The sequence below is a fragment of the Hypomesus transpacificus genome, chromosome 17 (genome assembly GCF_021917145.1).
Source record: "Hypomesus transpacificus isolate Combined female chromosome 17, fHypTra1, whole genome shotgun sequence".
Lineage (NCBI taxonomy): Eukaryota > Metazoa > Chordata > Actinopteri > Osmeriformes > Osmeridae > Hypomesus > Hypomesus transpacificus.
In genome coordinates this window covers 12,613,930-12,633,455 of record NC_061076.1, presented here as the reverse complement: position 1 = coordinate 12,633,455, position 19,526 = coordinate 12,613,930, and the positions used below count along the sequence as shown (strand labels likewise).

The following is a 19,526-nucleotide window of genomic DNA, read 5'->3' as shown; positions in this document are numbered from 1 at the left end:
ATTACAACATGAACCTAGATTGAATGAATAAATTATAGTCAATAGCAAAAAATGTCCATGCTTGGTAATTCACAGAAGCAAAGCAGTATGGTAAAATAATAATTTCAGGTTCAGGTCAGCTAATTGTAATCCATCCAAACAAAACCACGCACGAGTTTAATGCATTTTCGTAAAAATGATGGAAATATAGTCAGATTGGTAACTTTTGATGCGTTTTGTTAATCTATTATGAAATCGGATTAATATTTTCCTCTTCCTGTAAAATTAAATTAAAACCTTTTTGGAGATACAAGATTTTCATCCGACAGCAACAATACTAAATATATACTTTTCCTTGATTTTAAATTTCAGGACACACTTGGCCAAAAAGACATAAATATAAATAAAAAAAATAATTTCTTGTATAATTGAAACTGCTATTAGACTTTTGGCACTGTACCCCTCTTGAAATTTCAGCTGAACCAACACTACAGATTGCACATTTTGTCCTTCTCAGATAAGGCACATTTCTCTGCGTTGGTCACCAAGCGTTTCAGCTTCTCTGAACCTTTTTCATCACATTTAAAGCAGACAGTACATAAAGCAGCAAGTAAACTAAGCCATGTTTAAAATCCATCACAACCACATTCCAATTTTGTTTTTGTATAGAATAGTGAAGTTAGATCTGTACCTTAAATTATATAGCCTACAATTGATGTAGTAACATTTTGATAACATGTTTGGTAATCCTAATATCTAAAATAATATGGTGTATTTCTTAATCTTGTAGCCGAATTCGCAAGTGGCTTGCGGAACAATTGACAATCGCTGTAGAGCGCCTGTGTGGCCGGTCCAATTTGATAACATGGGCCCCAAAAGTAAAAGGGCTGCACGTTGCAGCGCCTTGCACCCAGTGTGTCCCTGCAGTTAGAGAGACTGGGACAGCAGTGCTAAATCAGTCTACATCAATTTGAAATACAGGGAGAATCTCACTCTGGATATCCATACTTAATCACAATGTTGATATTCTAGTGAGTGGCCCCCACATTATTCTTTCATTTGCCTCTTCCTTTTGTTGTACAACTACTCAATGGTTTTCTTTTGGCTTTATTTGCTTTCTTCAGTGATTTAATACAACAACACACTAACTACTAGTTACCATTAAACGATGCTACTGGTATTCTGCAACGCTCTGGTATTTTGGGGGTAGGGATAGGTTTATGGATTGAGCCCCCAAATAGAGCCTTGTCTTTGCAGTTGCACACACCAAATTTTCTACTAACACTTTTGCCTTATTTTACCACTTTTTGTGCCAGACTTTGTGCTTTTATACCACACAAACACGGCTCGAAATTAGGTCTGGTAGATAAAAAGAATTACCGGCCAAAATTAAACCTGGCATTTCAGACGTACTCTGAAATAGTTTGACAAACAACCTTTACCAATTGTAAGGCAGATTTTCTGTGTACATACACAGCCTGAGTATTTGTAAGGTCAAGAGGTCCTGCAGCGAGGCCTTCACTGAGCAGGATATATAGCACAGCCCAGACAGTTGGGAGACTGAGGCAAATCATGTACGAACTGGGACTTGAATGTAATTAATGAAATGCTCTAGTGTATCAGTGCACTGACCACTGAAGACCCGTTAAGGAAGTAATTCTGTGCATTCTATATCTGTACTGTCCAACTCATGTATTTAAGCATGGCTGAGAAAAATAATTTTCACTCATGCCATCAGTTTGTCTTGAACTGATAGGTTTATTAGTCGAGCGCCCGGATCAAACAAAGTCAAACTCCTTTCCTTTGTCGTGCCTTCTTCAGAATAACCTCCTTTTCACCTATGATTTCAATATAATTGACCGTTCCAGAAACTCCTCCCTAGAACGGCCCTCGTCCAATCGTACCTTAGCAACCGCTACTAAGAGAAGGTCCGTCAAGCTTTGACTAAGAAGCAACATGGTTAAACGGTGTGCCTATGGGACGTGTCGATCTGACACTAGATATCTCAAAAGTTTAGAGGGAGGTGTGGTATTTTTTCCATTTGCAAAGCCGAAGACTCAAGAGGAAAGGTGCCGGCGGTGGATAAAAGAGTGTGGGATACCCCACTCCCAACTTAATTTAGAGAACATCACCAAACACACATCGCATATGTCTGCTCCAAGGTAGCTAGCGTTAAGCTGCTAGCGAACGATATCTAAGATGTTAGTAGAGAACATCCCCAAACAGTTATGGTTAATGTAAACTAGTATTATTACCACTACTAGTGCATAACTAGTCACTCCAACAAATGTGTTAATGTTAAAATCAAAATGTTAACGTCTGTAAAATTGCAAGCTGAGCTAGCCAACAAACGCCAGCAAGTTGCCAGGAGCTTAAAATACTGTATCAATGTTGAACAAAACGTTCCAACAAGCCATTATAAACGTATTTTATTTTAATCTTCTTAGAATGTGGGCGACCTATTCCTAAGTATCCCAACTCTGTGCTTGCTGTTCAAGTGCCTGGCCAGACAAGGCTACTTGAGACCTGTATGCTTTGGCTTTGATTTTTGTTGTTTCCCCTTCGTTGCTAATTTTAATATTTTGAATATATCCTTCCACTGCATATTGCAGTCCCTTCTGCCTGGATCTGGAAGATATCGCAGAGGTATCACTCCAAAAATCCTCACTCACACTGACAGCTATAGAGCTTATCCCCGTACTCACCATGGCTTTTGGGTTGACAGTTCCGGGAATTGTGTCTGACGTAGCAACAGTAACTAAGGGGGCGTGGCCCTGGGGAACGGTCAATTGCAAATCACTCTCAAAATGGATTAAACAAAATCAACCAATTTAACTTGAAATAATGTATTAATTCAGGGGGTTCCAGGGGCCTACTACTCCTCTTGCTCAATGCTAGATGGGCTGTCCTTGTCCATGATGTTTTGTCTTCGCATCAGACTAGCTGGCTAAAAGCGGTATTCCCATATCTCTTGAAATGCCCTGCTTGACTTTTTTGGTGTAAAACTTGAGTTGTAAAATTGACCGAACTTTAGAATTATGAACTTTGTGACATGACGCGACCAAGAAAGAGACATGGCTGCCTCCTAGTTAGACTATGCGGTCTATCTGCGACGCATTCACTCAAATTTCAAGACTTTCGTGACCCAAATAAAAATTCTAATGTGACAGATCAATGGGGAATTGCTTTCTCTCTTAAATGCTGTCATCCTCAACCTTTTTTGTCTTTTTAAATCTAGCTATTTGTATTATCCGTGTCATTCTCTAGCTGTTATAAAGGCTATCTTCCCGGTTTTCTGCCACCTAGATGCGCACACAACTGTTCGTGTTGGCGTTGCAAACTTTTTTCAACCATGACGGCCGTGGTACTCGGGAGCTGTACTCCGCCATTTCACTCGCCAAATGGCGGAGCATCAGACACAATTTAGTCGCTAGCCCAAAAATCTACACGCCATTGGCGCTTGGCAGGTGCCAATTTCGAGCCTTGCACACAAACATACCCTCTGCTCTAGAAGAGCTCGGCGGATGGACACCCTCTGCTCCAGGTCCTTGGCCTCCCTCTCATGCTGGGAGTCTGTGTGGATCTTGATCTTGCTCTGGTAGGCGTTTAGCAGCTCCAGCTCCTGCTGTAGTTGCATCCGCAACACTTGGTACTCTGCCTCCTGGGTCTCATCCAGTCGAAGCTGCAAGAAGAACCAAAGGCTTGAAGTTAACAGAGCGTACTATGACTTGAGCTTTCCAAATCTCATCCTAACAATAATTATTAGACATAATTCACATCACTGAGCTATGAGAATAGGCAGCTCTGGGGTGCAGTCTTGGGGGGTTTGATTCATCTGATAGCTTTATAGTCTTAACATGTAAAAAGGTGTATGTGTATGTATATAAGTTTTAATCCCTTACATCTCGACAAACTGCCTTAACAGCATTTAATATACAGAGCAGTAGGCCATGAATAAGTGAAGATGACAGTGTTGGCTTAGTAGTTGGATGTAGCAGGTGCACGGTAGGTTCCTTGCCTTACTCACAGCCTGTGTGGACAGCATGTCGTTGATGGAGTGGTCATATTGCTCGGCAAGAATAGCCAGTTTACGAGTTTGCTCTTCTTTCAGCCTCTTCAGCACAGCCTTGTGGTCAGATTTAGGAGTGCTTTCCAGTAAGTGGTTTCTTAGGGCCTTGTACTGCCGGGTTTGTATTTTACACGTATCCTGGAATTGGCGCTTTATTTGAAGTTCTTTGGCCTATAAATGGAGGGAGGAGGATAAGACAGGACAGGGAGTGGGAAGATCCTATTTAACCTCTTTTAGATGACCATTTCAGTGTTTGCAATCTGCATCCTCAAATTGTCCCTTTCTGGCACTCCTTACACAGTCTCCTTCCATAACCTACATAGTATCCTAATTTAACCCCCATCCTTACCTAGCCCTCACAACATACATACCTGACCCTTTTCAGTATCCTTACCTAACCATCACATTATCCTTACCTTGAGACTCTTGGGTTGCTGTCTGACCTCCACTGCATGCTTCTGACGCAACTCCTGCTCCCTGCGCTTGTTGTACTCCATCTGGTTGGTGAGCTCCGTCTGGTGCTGCATGCGAATCAGATCGGCCCTTGTGCGCTGCACCGAGCCCAGTTGTCTGAACTCCACCTCCTGGGTGGACTCGTGGTGCCGGAGGAGCATGGCGCATTCCAGATCCTTCTGGGTCTGCTTTTTGTTCAGGTCCTATTAGAAACCAGTAAGAATGCGTATGTGAAATATGTGCAGGGGAAATTGATGTTTAACTAGTGGAGACCCACATAAAAAGCTGAAGGAACATAAAAACCATTACATGCAATACAATTTCAGTGACATCGAAATTATAGTTACCTCTCTTAGAAGATCCTGCTCCAGGTTGTGTCGAGCCAACAGCATCTTTCTCTTGTACTGGCGACACTGCAGCTCGTAGTATTGTCTTTGCCTCCGCAGTAGCCCCGCCTCCTCCTCCGCCTGAACCTGCTGTAGGCATTCCTTCTGACGGACCAGCCACTCCTGCTTCTCCCTTTTAGGGGTGGACTGGTTCTCATTCAGCTCCTAAAAAAATAGCATGTAAACTGCTGAAGTAGTCTTTGAATATATACGCCTCCAGTTTTGCGAACTTGAGGCCTTGACAAAAACGTGGTACCATAATGTAAAAAATGTACAGTAAAACAATCATTTACAGTGCCATTAGGAATAAGATTTCAGCATAAAAAAACTGCCTGCCTGTTCATGCAGTTTACAAAAAACCTCAATGTTATTTTTACAAACTAGCAAGATTTAAATGTAAATGGTCAGAAGTCAATCATTTAGCACTATTTCATCCAAATCAAAGTACAAATAGTGCATATACAAAGTTAAGTAGAAGATCAGGAATTGGAAGTGCCCAATTCCAACAACTTTTGGTGGTCAGAGTCAAGGAATAGTTTGTATTTCCAAGCTAGCTAATACTGCTAGATAGCATGGATGACTGAATTTTTTAATGAAAATTTAACATTTTCAAATGTTCAAAAAGGTTTTTTGACATTAAGCCAACATGTCAATGCCTTGAAAGTTTGTACTCCGGTACAGTGTGATCAATGACCATGAAAGGATGCTATAATGCATTGTTTCCCAAAGACTGGGTCGCGACCCTCAGGTGGGTCGCAAGAGATTTTTTTGGGGTCGCCTTGTCACGATCTGAACCTCTGCCAGTGGCGATTTCTTAAACAAATTGATGGTCAAATATTTACTGTTGTGTAAACATTTTAAATGTGTTAGAACGTTCATATCGAAGACGAGTTTGTTCAGTATCAGCTACATATATTAGCAAATCGACTGACTGATTTCCTTCTCATACATTGCGGTAGCGCCACAGTGCATTTCCCTGTTGAAGCTCAGCTTCCATGGACTTCAATGGGGCAGCTTTGAACAGTTTTTTTCAGTGCTTCGAAACTATACGGTCATTGGATAAATGCTGCAATTATGTCCCGCCCATGCTCAGTGTCTCTGGGGGGTAAATGGAGGAGTGGGCTGGCCAGGACGCTGGGCTTCCACGTGATGACTGGAGGGTCTGTTGAAAGACTGCATCTCCTTTTGATTGACAGTAATTTTGTACTATAAAAAGTCACCGAAGCTATTCAAGCTCAGTCCCATCGCGGATTCTGTAAGTGTAGTCGAAAAACAAACTGCAGCAACCTATTTCTTGGTATTTGCTTGGCGAAGTTGCTAGCAAATTTTCATCATATATTTCATACATTTATAGCTACACCACATGCCTTGTTTCAGTCCTAATTCCCACATTTTCTTCAATTTAATTTTCTTCCTTCATTCATTCATATACAGTAGGCTAGGCTAGTGTCGTAGGGGTGAACTAGCCAGAGAACTAGAAAATTAATGTAAAATATATATGATTTAGGCCGAAAATGAGCTTCCCCTATTCGAAAGACCAGCAGCCATCTGCGCTTATTCAAACTCTTGCTCTTATTGAGAACTTTGATCGCTATTTTTTTTTTCATTATATGCATGTTGCGCTCTGCTCACCACAGACTGAAACGCACTACAAAAACGCAGACAGGCCTACCTATCCCATTAGCAATGTTGAAATGGTGCAACATGTATAGTATAATTTGTATTCTTTTTAATTATTAATATTAATTAATTAATTATTAAATATTTTGTTTCAATATTTCTGGTTCAATTGAATGTTAAAAATAAGAAGAAATGGGCTGTATGTTTTTTAGCCGACATTTAATGTCCAATTAGGCACTTATTGGATACCTTCTTTAAATATTGCTGGTTCAATTGTTCATCTAGAAGCGATCACTCAGTCTGAGATAGCTTATTAACAATGACAGTAGGCCTACAAGTTCTGAAATAACAATAAAATAACAATAAAATATCCTCATTATTGTTAAATAATGGTCAAATCCACCTTCATTTTGTGATTTACGAATAATGTCTATTGGCTTGGGCCGCGAAAGCTTGTGACTTTTAAAATATGGGTCCCCAGAAAAAAAGTTGGGGAAACACTGCTATAATGTATACCCCCAAATTCTCATTTCAAAATGTTAACATTTACACCAAATGACAATGAAACAACAAATTACAGCAGAAACCTTACACACATCAAATTTCTCTTGAGGAACTCACATCTCAAAACGCTGTAAAGTTTGCAATGATGTAGTTCTGTAAAGTGAAAATATTTACCCATACTTATTATTGGGGGTCAGATGGCTGAGCGGTTAGGAAATCGGGCTATTAATCAGAAGGTTGTCGGTTCGATTCCCGGGTCGCAAAAATGACGTTGTGTCGTTGGGCAAGGCACTTCACCCTACTTCCTTCGGGGGGAATGTCCCTGTACTTACTGTTAGTCGCTCTGGATAACAGCGTCTGCTAAATGACTAAATGTAAAATGAAATGTATTACCCTAAGAACACCATCCCCACTGTCAAACACGGTGAAAACATTATGCTTTGAAGGTGTTTTTTTGCTAAGGGGACAGGACAACTTCACCGCATCAAAGAGACGGGGCCATGTACCGTCAACAGTGGCGGTCCTGGCACATTTTGCACCCCGGTCGAGTTTTTCACTCACACCCCATGTGAGGAAAAAATTCCTCATGAGATGTGTGCAAACCTGTTGGCCAACTACAAGAAACGTCTGACCTCTGATTGCCAACAAGGGTTTTGCTACCAAGTACTAAGTCATGTTCTGCAAATACTTATTTCACTCATTAAAATGCAAATCCATTTATAAAAATGTTGACATCCTTTTTCTGGATTTTTGTCTCTCACAGTTCAAATAAACCTACCAGGGATGGAAATTAGCACCCGCCACCAGCCAAATGCGGGTGATTTTGTGTTGTGGCGGGTAAATTCGCTTCACCTACTGGCCACCGTGGCGATTCTTAATGCTGTAGAATGCCCCATTCACTTGAATGGGGCTTCCCAAAGTTCTGCGTTGGGAAGTTGCTATGTATTACTGACCGCTGTCAAGAGAAGTGGCCTTTTGCCTCGGATTCACGTCTTTCGTAACAATCCGCAAGTAGTCCGGTAACTTTTCAACCCCAGCGTACTCCGTTGCCTAGCTACGTTAGCTGATTTTAAGCCTAAACAATGTTTAACGTCTATAAAGTTCAACATTTTTGGTTACCTTTTTCTCTGCTGATCAACACTACGAATGGTAACATAAATTGTAAAAATACACTTTTTTGGGCAAGTAGCTGTGTAATAAGTGGGATAATGTATAGAAAGCCGTTGTCATTATCGGGAAAATAAGCCCCTTCAGAGCGAAGCTACACCCCTCTGCTTCGCGTTGGGGTGCTGTTCGCCCTGTCGTGGACGAAGAACGCTCAGGAAAGCACCTCTGAAACTTCTGAATCTGATTCTGATGAGCAGAAGTAAATTGTACTGGGAGTGGGGAGGATGGGTGGAGGAATGTTAGTTTGTAGTTTAATCTACCCTACTCATTTTATGAAATGTATATAAGTTTGTGGTTTGTGTATGTATAAGAGAGAAAGAGAAAGTGTCAGTGTTTCATTTAGACTTGAGATTAAATAAACTGCTTAAGTATTGTAGATCTTGTAGTAATAATTTTCACATGCAGTTACACATTGTCGGTTAAAAACAAGAAAGTGGTTGGTAAAAAAATTGAGTGGCTGGTGATTTTGAAATCCACAAGCCAGAGTGGCCAGTGGACACTTTTTTATTTCCATCCCTGAAACCTACCATAAAAATTATAGACTTATCATTACTTTGTCAGTGGGTAAACGTACAAAATCAGCAGGGGACAGTTGTTCAAAAAGTTAAATCTGGAGCACAATTATTTGGATTTTGAAATCCCATGTTTTGCTATCCAGGATCAGGTAATCCATTTTACATTTGTACTGATTTTTCGAAGCAACATTGGATTGGATCACTCAGTTCCAGATACAAACTTTTCAAGATTACCAAATTAGGATAAAATAAATAAAAGTAAATGGGACTACGTATAACAATGAAGGCCAATGTAGTAGGCTAGCCAAGTAAAGAACAGTTTCAATAGCCAGCATGGGGTAACGTTTAGGTGTTTTGATTTGAAGACACAGAAAAAGTCAAACAAACAAATATACATTCTTCACAAATACAATGTGAATATTTTGAACATGTGTTTAAAAATCAGAAAAGGGCTAAACGTCCAATAGTTAACAAAATTAAAGAACTTTCAAAGTCGGACTTCAGTTGTGGAATAGGAAAATAGGAATCAGGCTATTAATCAGAAGGTTGCTGGTTTGATAACGTTGTGTCCTTGGGCAAGGCCCTTCACCCTACTTTCCTAGGGGGGAAGGTTCCTGTACTTACTGCAAATTGCTCTGGATAAGAGCGTCTGCTAAATGACAGTAGGGGTGCAACAATTCAACAAGCCCACGATTCAGTTTTATGGGTCGCGGTTTCGGTTTGGTTTGTTTAGCACATTAGGTGGAAGAGAAAAACATTACCATTTCAGTGTTCTCTCTCTGTATTTTCGGTGTATTTTCTGTAAATCCGGCGTAGATGCCCCATCATGTTAGATCCGTGGTTGTCAAACTATGGCTATACCCTTCTAGTGGTACGCAGAGGAATCTCAGAAACATTTAAATACCTTAACCATGATATAATTGAAATATGATTAAAAAAAAAGTTTTGCCTTTCCTATAATATTTTTGTTTTGTTACCTTACTGTTACCTGGTAGTGGCGCATGGAAACATCCTGCGTGAGCTGTGTGTAGCTCAATAGGGTAGTGTTTTTTAACATCGGTCATAGTGGTCAGTGTTTCCCACAGATTAGAAATCTAATTGTGGCAGGGAGGGGTGGGGATTGTCAGACCAGTTACAGTTAATTTGTTAGTAATTTGTTACATTAAATATTAATCCAAAATGATTCACACCTTCACAAAATTAACAACAACTAACATATCATTTCTGCATTATGCATGTAGCAACGCTAGTGCTAAACAACTATTTAACTGGTCGGCTCCATGACGCCGGGTAAGCTAGCTCTTGAGACTTCTCACCAAAAGAACGAAGGGGAAACTTCGAGTACTATAAGTCGCTCTGGATAAGAGCGTCTGCTAAATGACTAAATGTAAATGTGAGTAAGGTACCTAGCGAAAAGTAGCCTCAACTTTCCTCGACTTTTAGCTACGGCACTAATGCTGAAGGCTCGCTGATATAGCTGTCGGTCTTACTAGAACGGCATATGTATGCATTGTTGCTAACGTGTGCTGACGTTGTGACTGTGCATATGTGAGAAAGACGCATGAGTGACAGAGAGACGGAGGGAGAGCAGGGGAAAGGAAATGCAGCTGAACGAATACGCTGCGTGTTTTAACCTAAAAAGCGATAAAAAAAATATTTTACGAAACGCAATGTGTGGCGGCCGGTGTTGATTCTGTGGCGCACCGCCACAAATTAGTCTATGTGTGGGAAACACTGATGGTGGTACTTGGAGAGTCAAAGATTTTCTGAGGTAGTACGGGGTGTAAAAAGTTAAAGAACCACTGTGTTAAATGTATTACCGTTAGCATACTTTACACGTGCCTAGCTTCGTATGATTTGCCTCTCCAGTGTTGCCAACTCCTCAGTAAAGAAAGTAGCAGTGCTGCGCGAGGCTATAGTGAGACTGACCGCCTGTGAGTGCTATAGGACGGCAGCATCCGCTGCTCGAGGACAGTACTGCAAAACGATCTGTGCTTTCACATCAGAGTCTCTAAAAAGTCTCCAACAACACCGAAAAAAGTTGCTAGATTTGTCGGTAGTCGCTTTTGACAATAAAAGTTGCCAGGAGGGTTTGGAAAGTCGCCAGATAGTTGCTAAGTTAGCAACACAGCTCTCTAGTTCCTTCCAGTACGTGACTAGTCATTGATATACTGACAGTTCATTGGACAGGTACTCTCTGGGAAAGGTTACGGGAAAGGGGAAGGACAAAGGGTGTTAGGTTGTGTATTCTCGTAGATCCGAAAAAACGCAGTTTACATGTAAAAACCGAACCGTGGTTTGTGTGTTGAACAATTAGTTTTTTGCGGTTTGGTTTTGCACCCCTAAATGTAAATGTAAGTCTGGCTTTGGTTTGCTGAAGTTGAGAAAGAGTTATTTGTTCCTCTGCCAGACGAATCAGTTCTTCAGCTCTTACATATAAATAAATGTGAATTACATGATACTAATACAGTTTTATGTGACCAATTTCAAATATCATTACATTTTGTTCCTGAAATCCACCTTGAATCCACCCTTCTGATGGGATCAGAATGATCTTGATTTTTTGGATCAAAAGGTATCCCAATCCTAATAAAAAAGTTTTGAACAACACATATTGAAGGTTTCATCCAAATCAAAACCAAGACTGGATTATGTGATCTTATCCAACTTCAGAATCCAGTTTATTTATTCTGAACAACCCATTTTCAAGATTTGATCCAATCCCCAAAAAGTCTAAATCCAATCAGATCACTTCTGAACAAAAAAAACTATTTTTTAAATTCCCTCACTGTACATTAGTAGAGTTCAGTACAATCATTCAAGCCTACTTAGTGTAAAATGACCACATTGTGAGTAGATGGTATACCATTGGCTTATAAAATGACCATGCTGAAACAGTCGAAGTTTGAGAATGAGCCTATGCATGGAACACAATGATTGCATGTCAACATGGTGCAGCAGCGACCCTCAGTTAGCACTAAGTTTATTATGGCAAAAATCATGTCAATTATTTTGGTCAATATTGAGGTAATGATTATTAGACGTGATTAGTCATTAACTTTGTAAACATGCTTTTTCTTTTTATAAATACATTTTTAACAGTGAATTTTCTTGAAACTTATAATTCTAATGAAGTAAAGGAGTAAATTCAACAGCACGCAGTTCCTTTTTTAGAAGGGATATCTCATTTTGTTAATGTCCCACACACCCTCACCTTGTAAGACAAGAAAGTAATCAGGTACGTAACTGCCATGCTTCAGACTAGCAATTGATGCAGAGGTCTGTAGTAGTCCCAACAACACGTGCAAACAACCTGGGGGTGTAGCGTGCAACATGCCACATTACTCTCAGTCTGGCTGAGAGTAAGTTTGGGCTTTTACATTTAGTCATTTAGCAGACACTCTTATCCAGAGCGACTTACAGTAAGTACAGAGACATACCCCCCGAGGCAAGTAGGGTGAAGTGCGTTGCCCATGAAGTGCCGGGAATCGAACCAGCAAACTTCTGATTAATAGCCCGATTCCCTAACCGCTCAGCTACCTGATCCCCCCTTTAGGGAGGGGTAAAAGCACACCACTGTCAAGGAAAGGGGTGTTCTGGATGAATAACAAGACAAAACAAGAACATTATAGAGAAACGGAATGCGGCGTTACAGTCGCTCGTTTTCATAATTATTGAAAGCCAAAACTGTAGTTGGAATAAAATTCTATTAATCGCCCAGCCTTAGTTAGCACGCCTAAAATGTTGCTATGCAATTGCATTCATTATATTGTACTACTAAATAATGCAAAAGCAAATATTTCACAAAAATGTGCAACATTATGACCGTTACTATCTGGACACATAAATGGGGTGCCACAAGCTTGTCAGATGGCATCATAAGATTTCTTTTTCTCAAATACACCAACTGTTTAATTTTTTTTTGCTTATATGCTATCAGCTCAACATGCATTCAGATTAATAAATTATTGCAAAGTTTGAAGCATAGGGTACTTCCTTTACTTTCAATTGTAGTATATTTATTTTGGGGGCTTTTATTTGCCTGTTAAAAATGTCTCAACATGAATGGACAACTAGTAAGAATCCTACCTCTTTGAGCTGCTCCTTACGCTGCCGATATTGGCGTTTCTGGGACTCCAACAGGCTGGTGAGCTCTTTCTTCTGCTGACCAAGGATGTGCTGCTGGAATTTCTTCTCCTCTGTTAATGCTGCTTTTGTCTAGACAGATGCAAGAATAAAGACAACTTGTGAAATAATGTAAAAAACTTTTTTTATATGGCATCCTAAATAGATTACCACTAAGTAGAATATTACTTTTAGAATGAAACTGTCCAACCATTTTCACATCTTACCAAAGTTCCCCATGCTACTGTGCCACCCCTATCCCTAGCTCTTTCCCTATGATGGCCTGGTGCGCCGTTTGTCAGCTTGTCCCTCACCTCCTTCTCCAGGATGGCTTGGTGTTTCTTGCCCAGTTTGTCCCCTTCACCAGTGAAGCTGTTCCTCTGGTTCTCTAGCTCCTTGTCCAGTCTCAGCTGATGCTCGTCCATTTCTGCCTTCAGCTTGTTCTCAAGGCCCATCAGCTGCTTCTGGTGTTGCCTCCTCATGCGCTTATAGCCAGACATCTGCTCACGTAGCGCTGACCCCTGCTCATGCTCCTGGATCTGGCGTGTCACCTGAACAGATTATGTATAGTATTTGAACAGACTGTGTCAGAACATGTCGAAGCACTATTACAGTAGTCTTATTGGTCCTTTAATCCAGTGTTTCCTAAACTTTTTTTCTGAGGATCCATATTTTAAAAGTCACAAGCCTCACAAGCAACCCAAGCCAATAGATATTATTGGTAAATCACAAAAGAAAAAGGTGGATTTGACCATTATTGAACAATAATAAGGATATTTTATTGTTATTTTAGAACTTGTAGGCCTACTGCCATTCATAATAAGCTATCTCAGACTGAGTGATCACTTCTCTCTGAACAATTGAACCAGCAATATTTAAAGAAGGTATCCAATAAGTGCCAAGCTATTTGGATATTAAATGTAGGCTTCGCTCGCATCCTTCTCCGCCGCCATTACGGAACTACAACACAAACTAGCACACAACATCAACGTCATCGTTCTCAGCCACTCCCTCTGTTTGCTGATTCGCCGGTGACTTACGTACCAAATGGCCAGACCTAGTACAGAAGCAAAATCCAAATTGAGCGGAAGTACATAGGAGGGCAGAGCCAGGCTAGGTCTGGGGTAGATCGGTTGGGGAAAAAGATGTCCCAACAGGAGCTGTTCGGACCAATCAAATTGTCAGGGCGGGCTTTATATGATGATGACAGATGGTCAACAATATGTTAATCAACCACGTCACCAAAGAGCGCTTGGGGTTTTCAACAAACAACATATTATGTTGCTCTGATTGGTTGTAGGTCTATCCAATTTAGCGAAGAGGCATTTTTTTCCGGGTTCAGTTGAAACACGCCCCATACTCACAGCCCAACGGAGCGGTTTCAGACTCATATTCTGACTACAATTATGAGTGTGACAACGTCAGGCTACCGTGGTGCAGGAGGAGAGCGCAACACGCATATCAGGCGCAGCATTCAGTCTGTTTCTGTGATCAGGCTCAACATTCAGTCTGTTTCTGTGCTTTGTCTTCATTTTAGTGAGCACAGGAAATCACAATTCGCACATGTACGTGGTGGTGAAAGGAATAAGCATTGAAATACTGGCCCTACTGAGGACAGGATATTCTGACGAAATGCTTATTCAGAATGACGATAAGGTCACACATCCATATAGCGTCAGTCAGTCGCAGCTGAGCTGCAACAACTTTCTTCTGCAGGACTAAGCGTCAACTCAAGCAAAGCCTAAGGACTCTCAAATTCGAAGGAATTTTGCATCCACCTTTTATCATTCAGAATGGCATACCTCTCTGTTGGAAAATAAAAATCATCAAGTTCTCAATTATCGCAACGAGATGAGCTTAATTAAGCGCAGACGGTTGCTGGTCTTTCTAATGGGGGAAGTTCATTTTCGGCCTAAATCATATATATTTGGTGGCCAAGCCGCGAAGCAACGAAGCCATTAAGTGTTTTTACCCTTTCTTAAGCCGCAAACCTGCGGCTTTGCCACATCTTCTCCTATTGGAGTCTATGGCAGCCCCAGCTGAGGTCATATCTCAGCAAATCTTTGAGAAATCAACACCAAACTTGGTATGATGACTCGGAACCCTCATCTGAGGATGTGCAAAAAAACTTATGTCATGTGAAAACTGGGCATGGCCGCAGGATGCAAAAATGTGTTTTGGCCAATAACTGTTGATTAATTTGCCTTTATTAGGTGATTCCTTTGTCTCATGATATCTTGGCACATCGTGTGTGACACATGATAACTTGTGATAACAGCCGAATTGATGCGGCCGCCATTTTGAATTCATGAAGAAACTTTCTTTCTCTCCTACTCCTACAAAGTGTGTCAAATCTGAAACAAATGTGGCAGGGATTATCTTCAGACCAAGCCTCACAAAGTCCATCACATGGTTTTTTTGATTTTAGAAACCGTTTTTGGCACACTCATTAAGCACATACCCCTCTTTATATTCACCAAGTTTCATGTCACCCATTGGAGCACTCGAGCGCCACCAACTGATCAAAGATGGACTTGTGTTTACACAGGTAACTTTTGAACTTTGACCGATTTTTTACAAATGAAGTACTGTTGGATTTCCTGTATCGAGACGAGTTCAACACACCCTATGACGTCAATTTCCGGATATATAGATTTTCCGCCATTTTAATTTTTTTTTCTCCTCCTTAAATTTTTGTCAAGTCTTCCCCAGATTTGGCAAACATCATCATCAGAGCAACCCTCAAGGAATATATATATTAAAAAAAAGATTTTCAAAACTATTTGTCCGGTACAGCCAATCAAAATTGGCAACAATGCAACCAAACAGGAAGTTGGGTCATATCTCAGCAACTCTGAGAAATCAACACCAAACTTGGTATGTTGACTAGGAACCGTCGTATGAGGATGTCCAAACAATTTGGTGTCATGTGATCACTGGGCCCCTCCCTGAGTCACCACCTTACCGCGGTGGAGGGGCTTGCGTGTCCTAGTTATCCTGGAAGCTATGTTGTTGGGGGCTTTATGCTCCTGGTAGGGTCACCCAAGGCAAACAGGTTCCAGGCGAAGGACCAGACAAAGCGTGGCTCAAAAACCTACCATGAAAAATGTACATTTACACATTTACATTTATTCATTTAGCAGACGCTTTTATCCAAAGCGACTTCCAAGAGAGAGCTTCACAAAGTGCATAGGTCACTGATAATAACAACAAGATAGCCCCACAGCAAAAATACAAACAATGGTTCTCAGTTGCCCCTGCCCGGAAGCGGGTCACCGAGAACCCCCCCTGGAGCCAGGCCCGGGGGTGGGGCTCGATGACGAGCGCCTTTTTCCCATGGGGCCCGGTCGGGCACAGCCCGAAGAGACAACGTTGGACCCTCTTCCAGTGGGCTTACCATCCGCAGGAGGGGTCATGGGGGTCGGGTGCAGTGTGAGACGGGCGGCGGCCGAAGGCGGGGGCCTTGGCGGTCCAATCCTCGGCTGCAGAAGCTAGCTCTAGGGATTTGGAACGTCACCTCGCTGGCGGGAAAGAGCCTGAGCTGGTACGCGAGGTAGAGAGATTCCGGATAGATATAGTCGGCCTCGCCTCGACGCACAGCATAGGCTCCGGAACCAGTCTCCTTGAGAGGGGCTGGACTCTCTTCCACTCTGGAGTTGCCCTTGGTGAGAGGCGTCGAGCTGGGGTGGCAATACTTGTTTCCCCTCGGTTCGGTGCCTGTACATTGGGGTTCACCCCGGTGGACGAGAGGGTAGCCTCCCTCCGCCTTCGGGTGGGGGGACGGGTCTTCACTGTTGTTTGTGCTTACGCACCAAACGGCAGCTCAGAGTACCCACCCTTTTTTTCTGAATCTCTGGGGGGGTGCTGGAAAGCGCTCCTCCCGGAGATTCCAGGAGATTCCTCCTGGGGGACTTGAATGCTCATGTGGGCAATGACAGTGAGACCTGGAAGGGCGTGATTGGGAGGAACGGCCCCCCCGATCTGAACCCGAGCAGTGTTTTGTTGTTGGACTTCTGTGCTTGACACGGCTTGTCCATAACGAACACCATGTTCAAACATAAGGGTGTCCATATGTGCACCCGGCACCAGGACACCCGAGGTCTCAGTTCGATGATAGACTTTGTAGTCGTGTCGTCGGACTTGGGGCCGAATGTCTTGGACACTCGGGTGAGGAGAGGGGCGGGCGGAGCTGTCAACTGATCACCACCTGGTGGTGAGTTGGCTTCGATGGTGGGGGAGGTAATGTGAGGCTCTGCTGGGAATGGCTGGCAGAACCCCGTCAGAAGGAGCTTCAACTCCCACCTCCGGGAGTGCTTCGATCGTGTCTCGGGGGGGGGAGGGGGCGGGGACAATGAGTCCGAATGGGCCATGTTCCGGGCCTCCATTGTTGAAGCGGCTAACTGGAGCTGCGGCCGCAAGTCAGTCGGTGCATGTTGAGGGATGCCGTCAAGCTGAAGAAAGAGGCCTATCGGACTTTATTGGCTGGTAGGACTCCAGAGGCAGCTGATGTGTATTGGCAGGCCAAGCGGTACACTGCTTTGGCGGTCGCGGAGCCAAAAACCCAGGCATGGGAGGAGTTCAGCGAGGCCATGGAGAATAACTTCCGAACGACTTTGAAAAGGTTCTGGACCACTAGCCGGAGACCCAGGAGGGGGAAGCAGTGCACTGTCAACACTGTATAGGGTGGGGATGGTGCGCTGCTGACCTCGACGGGGGACGTCCTGGATCGGTGGAAGGAATACTTCGAAGACCTCCTTAATTCCACCTACACGCTTTCCGACGTGGAGGCAGAGTCTGGGGACATTGGGGGGGGCCCTTTTATCTCTGGGGCTCAGGTCGCCGAGGTGGTTGAAAAGCTCCGCGGTGGCAGGGCTTCTGGGGTGGATGAGGTCCGTCTGGAGTTCCTTAAGGCTCTGGATGTTGTAGGGTTGTCTTGGTTGACACGACTCTGCAACATCGCGTAGACATCGGGGACAGTGCCTCTGGACTGGCAGACCAGGGTGGTGGTTCCCCTCTTTAAAAAGGGGGACCAGAGGGTGTGCTCCAACTTAAGGGGGATCATACTCCTCAGCCTCTCTGGGAAAGTCTATTCAGGGGTCCTGGAGAGGAATGTCCATCAGATTGTCGAACCTCGGATTCAGGAGGAGCAATGTGGTCGCAGAGATGCAGATCGTGACAAGGCGACCCCAAAAAAATCTCTTGCGACCCACCTGAGGATCGCGACCGAGTCTTTGGGAATCAACCATGTAAAATACATCACTCTGACTACTTGTTCACTAATCTAAAACAACTGATATACATAAACAGATGTCCACTGGTTGAAAAAATGACAGGAGGTTAATGCATTGTGTACTTGGCTGAAAGTCAAAAGTCTAAATTGGGTAGCATGTGAATTTTTTTAATATATTGAACTGGCCCAAGATGCTTTAGAGTATCAAATAATTTTTAACTTTACTACCTTTTAAATCAGTGTACAGCTTATCGGCTGTGATACAATTTGGTACACACAAACGTTAGGGCTGCGCTGGACTGTGTTGAATTTAACTGACCATAAGATATAAAGTAATGCTTAAGTAAAGCATCACACATGACAAATGCATTAGCCAAGTTTCTCTTAGCCTTATAAAACAAAACTTTGAAAACAAAACATCACAACTAACATCTCTTATAATCAAATACGCCACATATAGCGGCTACATTAACAAAGTGTTGAATCATGTCAACAAAGCCTTTACCAGAAACAAAGTCATACGGCCAAATGTCTTTACAGCAAAGTGTAACCAATGTATTTGTAGTTTCTTGATTAATATGGAGAAGAAAAAAGCGCTTTATTGTGGAATGAAAATTTACTTTGACCCTGGATAACTGAACAGGTATGTCTCCTCAACCAAGAGGTGCCAAATTTGTGCCTGTTGCCATTAATAGTTTTGCAGATTTGTCGCAACTTACAAAGTTACAGTATAAAAAATAAAAATCTGTAACTGCATTTGAAACCACCACTCCTGTGCATGGGCTAAGACGTCTTTGCACCGGATAAAAAAACCCACCTATTAATCCTCCAGTTGTGGGAGTTGGACTAAATTGCACTCAATTCCTTGTCACTTTATACCCTGCCTCAATATTGTTCTGTTTTCTGTAGAAATGTACATTATATAGGAATGTATGCATTTTATATAGGAATGTGTAGTTCTTAGTTGGTCTGTGTTATTCCTACATTGCATTTAAGTAACACCATGGTCCTGGAGGAATGTTGTCTTGTTGCTGTGTACTGTACTAACTTTATATGGCTGAACGACAAATAAAAAAACACTACAAAGCCAGTTTTCCCTATTTAGAGCGCAAAGGGTCAAATGACACCCCAAGTGTTCAGACGGACGTTGTTGGTGGTTTTTGCAGAGCCAAGGCAAGGTCGGAAAGCTTGCCTTCGTCAATTTGTCATTAATTTCCGTGGCATTAGTCTGTGATTACTTCATTAGAATGTTTGTTGTGTAGCTGTACAATCATTCAGCAAAATGTAATGTATTACAGCCTATAGGATTTCACAAGATGTTAGACTACAGTTGGTCTATAAATGCGTAGCCTGACATTATTAACATTCTATGGTTGGCAAAGATTGGCCTTCAAAAATATGTAGAAGGTGCTCTTCAAGAGCAGGCTGAAACAAAGAGAGTCAATCAAGAGCAGCAGGCTGATGGAGAGGAGCCTGCT

At 42.4% G+C, this 19,526-nt stretch overlaps 1 protein-coding gene across 3 annotated transcripts in view; it reads right to left on the bottom strand.

Moving 5' to 3' along the window:
- The window catches only part of taok2a (TAO kinase 2a), an 84,440-nt gene that overhangs the window by 12,834 nt on the left and 52,080 nt on the right, over positions 1–19,526 (bottom strand). For 2 of the 3 annotated variants that reach the window (XM_047039029.1, XM_047039032.1), the window contains 6 exons: positions 13,133–13,369; positions 12,783–12,911; positions 4,849–5,052; positions 4,465–4,704; positions 3,998–4,219; positions 3,479–3,661 (listed from right to left, as the gene is read on the bottom strand). In XM_047039029.1, coding sequence (XP_046894985.1) covers positions 3,479–3,661; positions 3,998–4,219; positions 4,465–4,704; positions 4,849–5,052; positions 12,783–12,911; positions 13,133–13,369 — 1,215 coding nt within the window. The remainder of the gene's footprint in view (positions 1–3,478; positions 3,662–3,997; positions 4,220–4,464; positions 4,705–4,848; positions 5,053–12,782; positions 12,912–13,132; positions 13,370–19,526) is intronic. The other variant, XM_047039030.1, reaches the window with a different exon arrangement.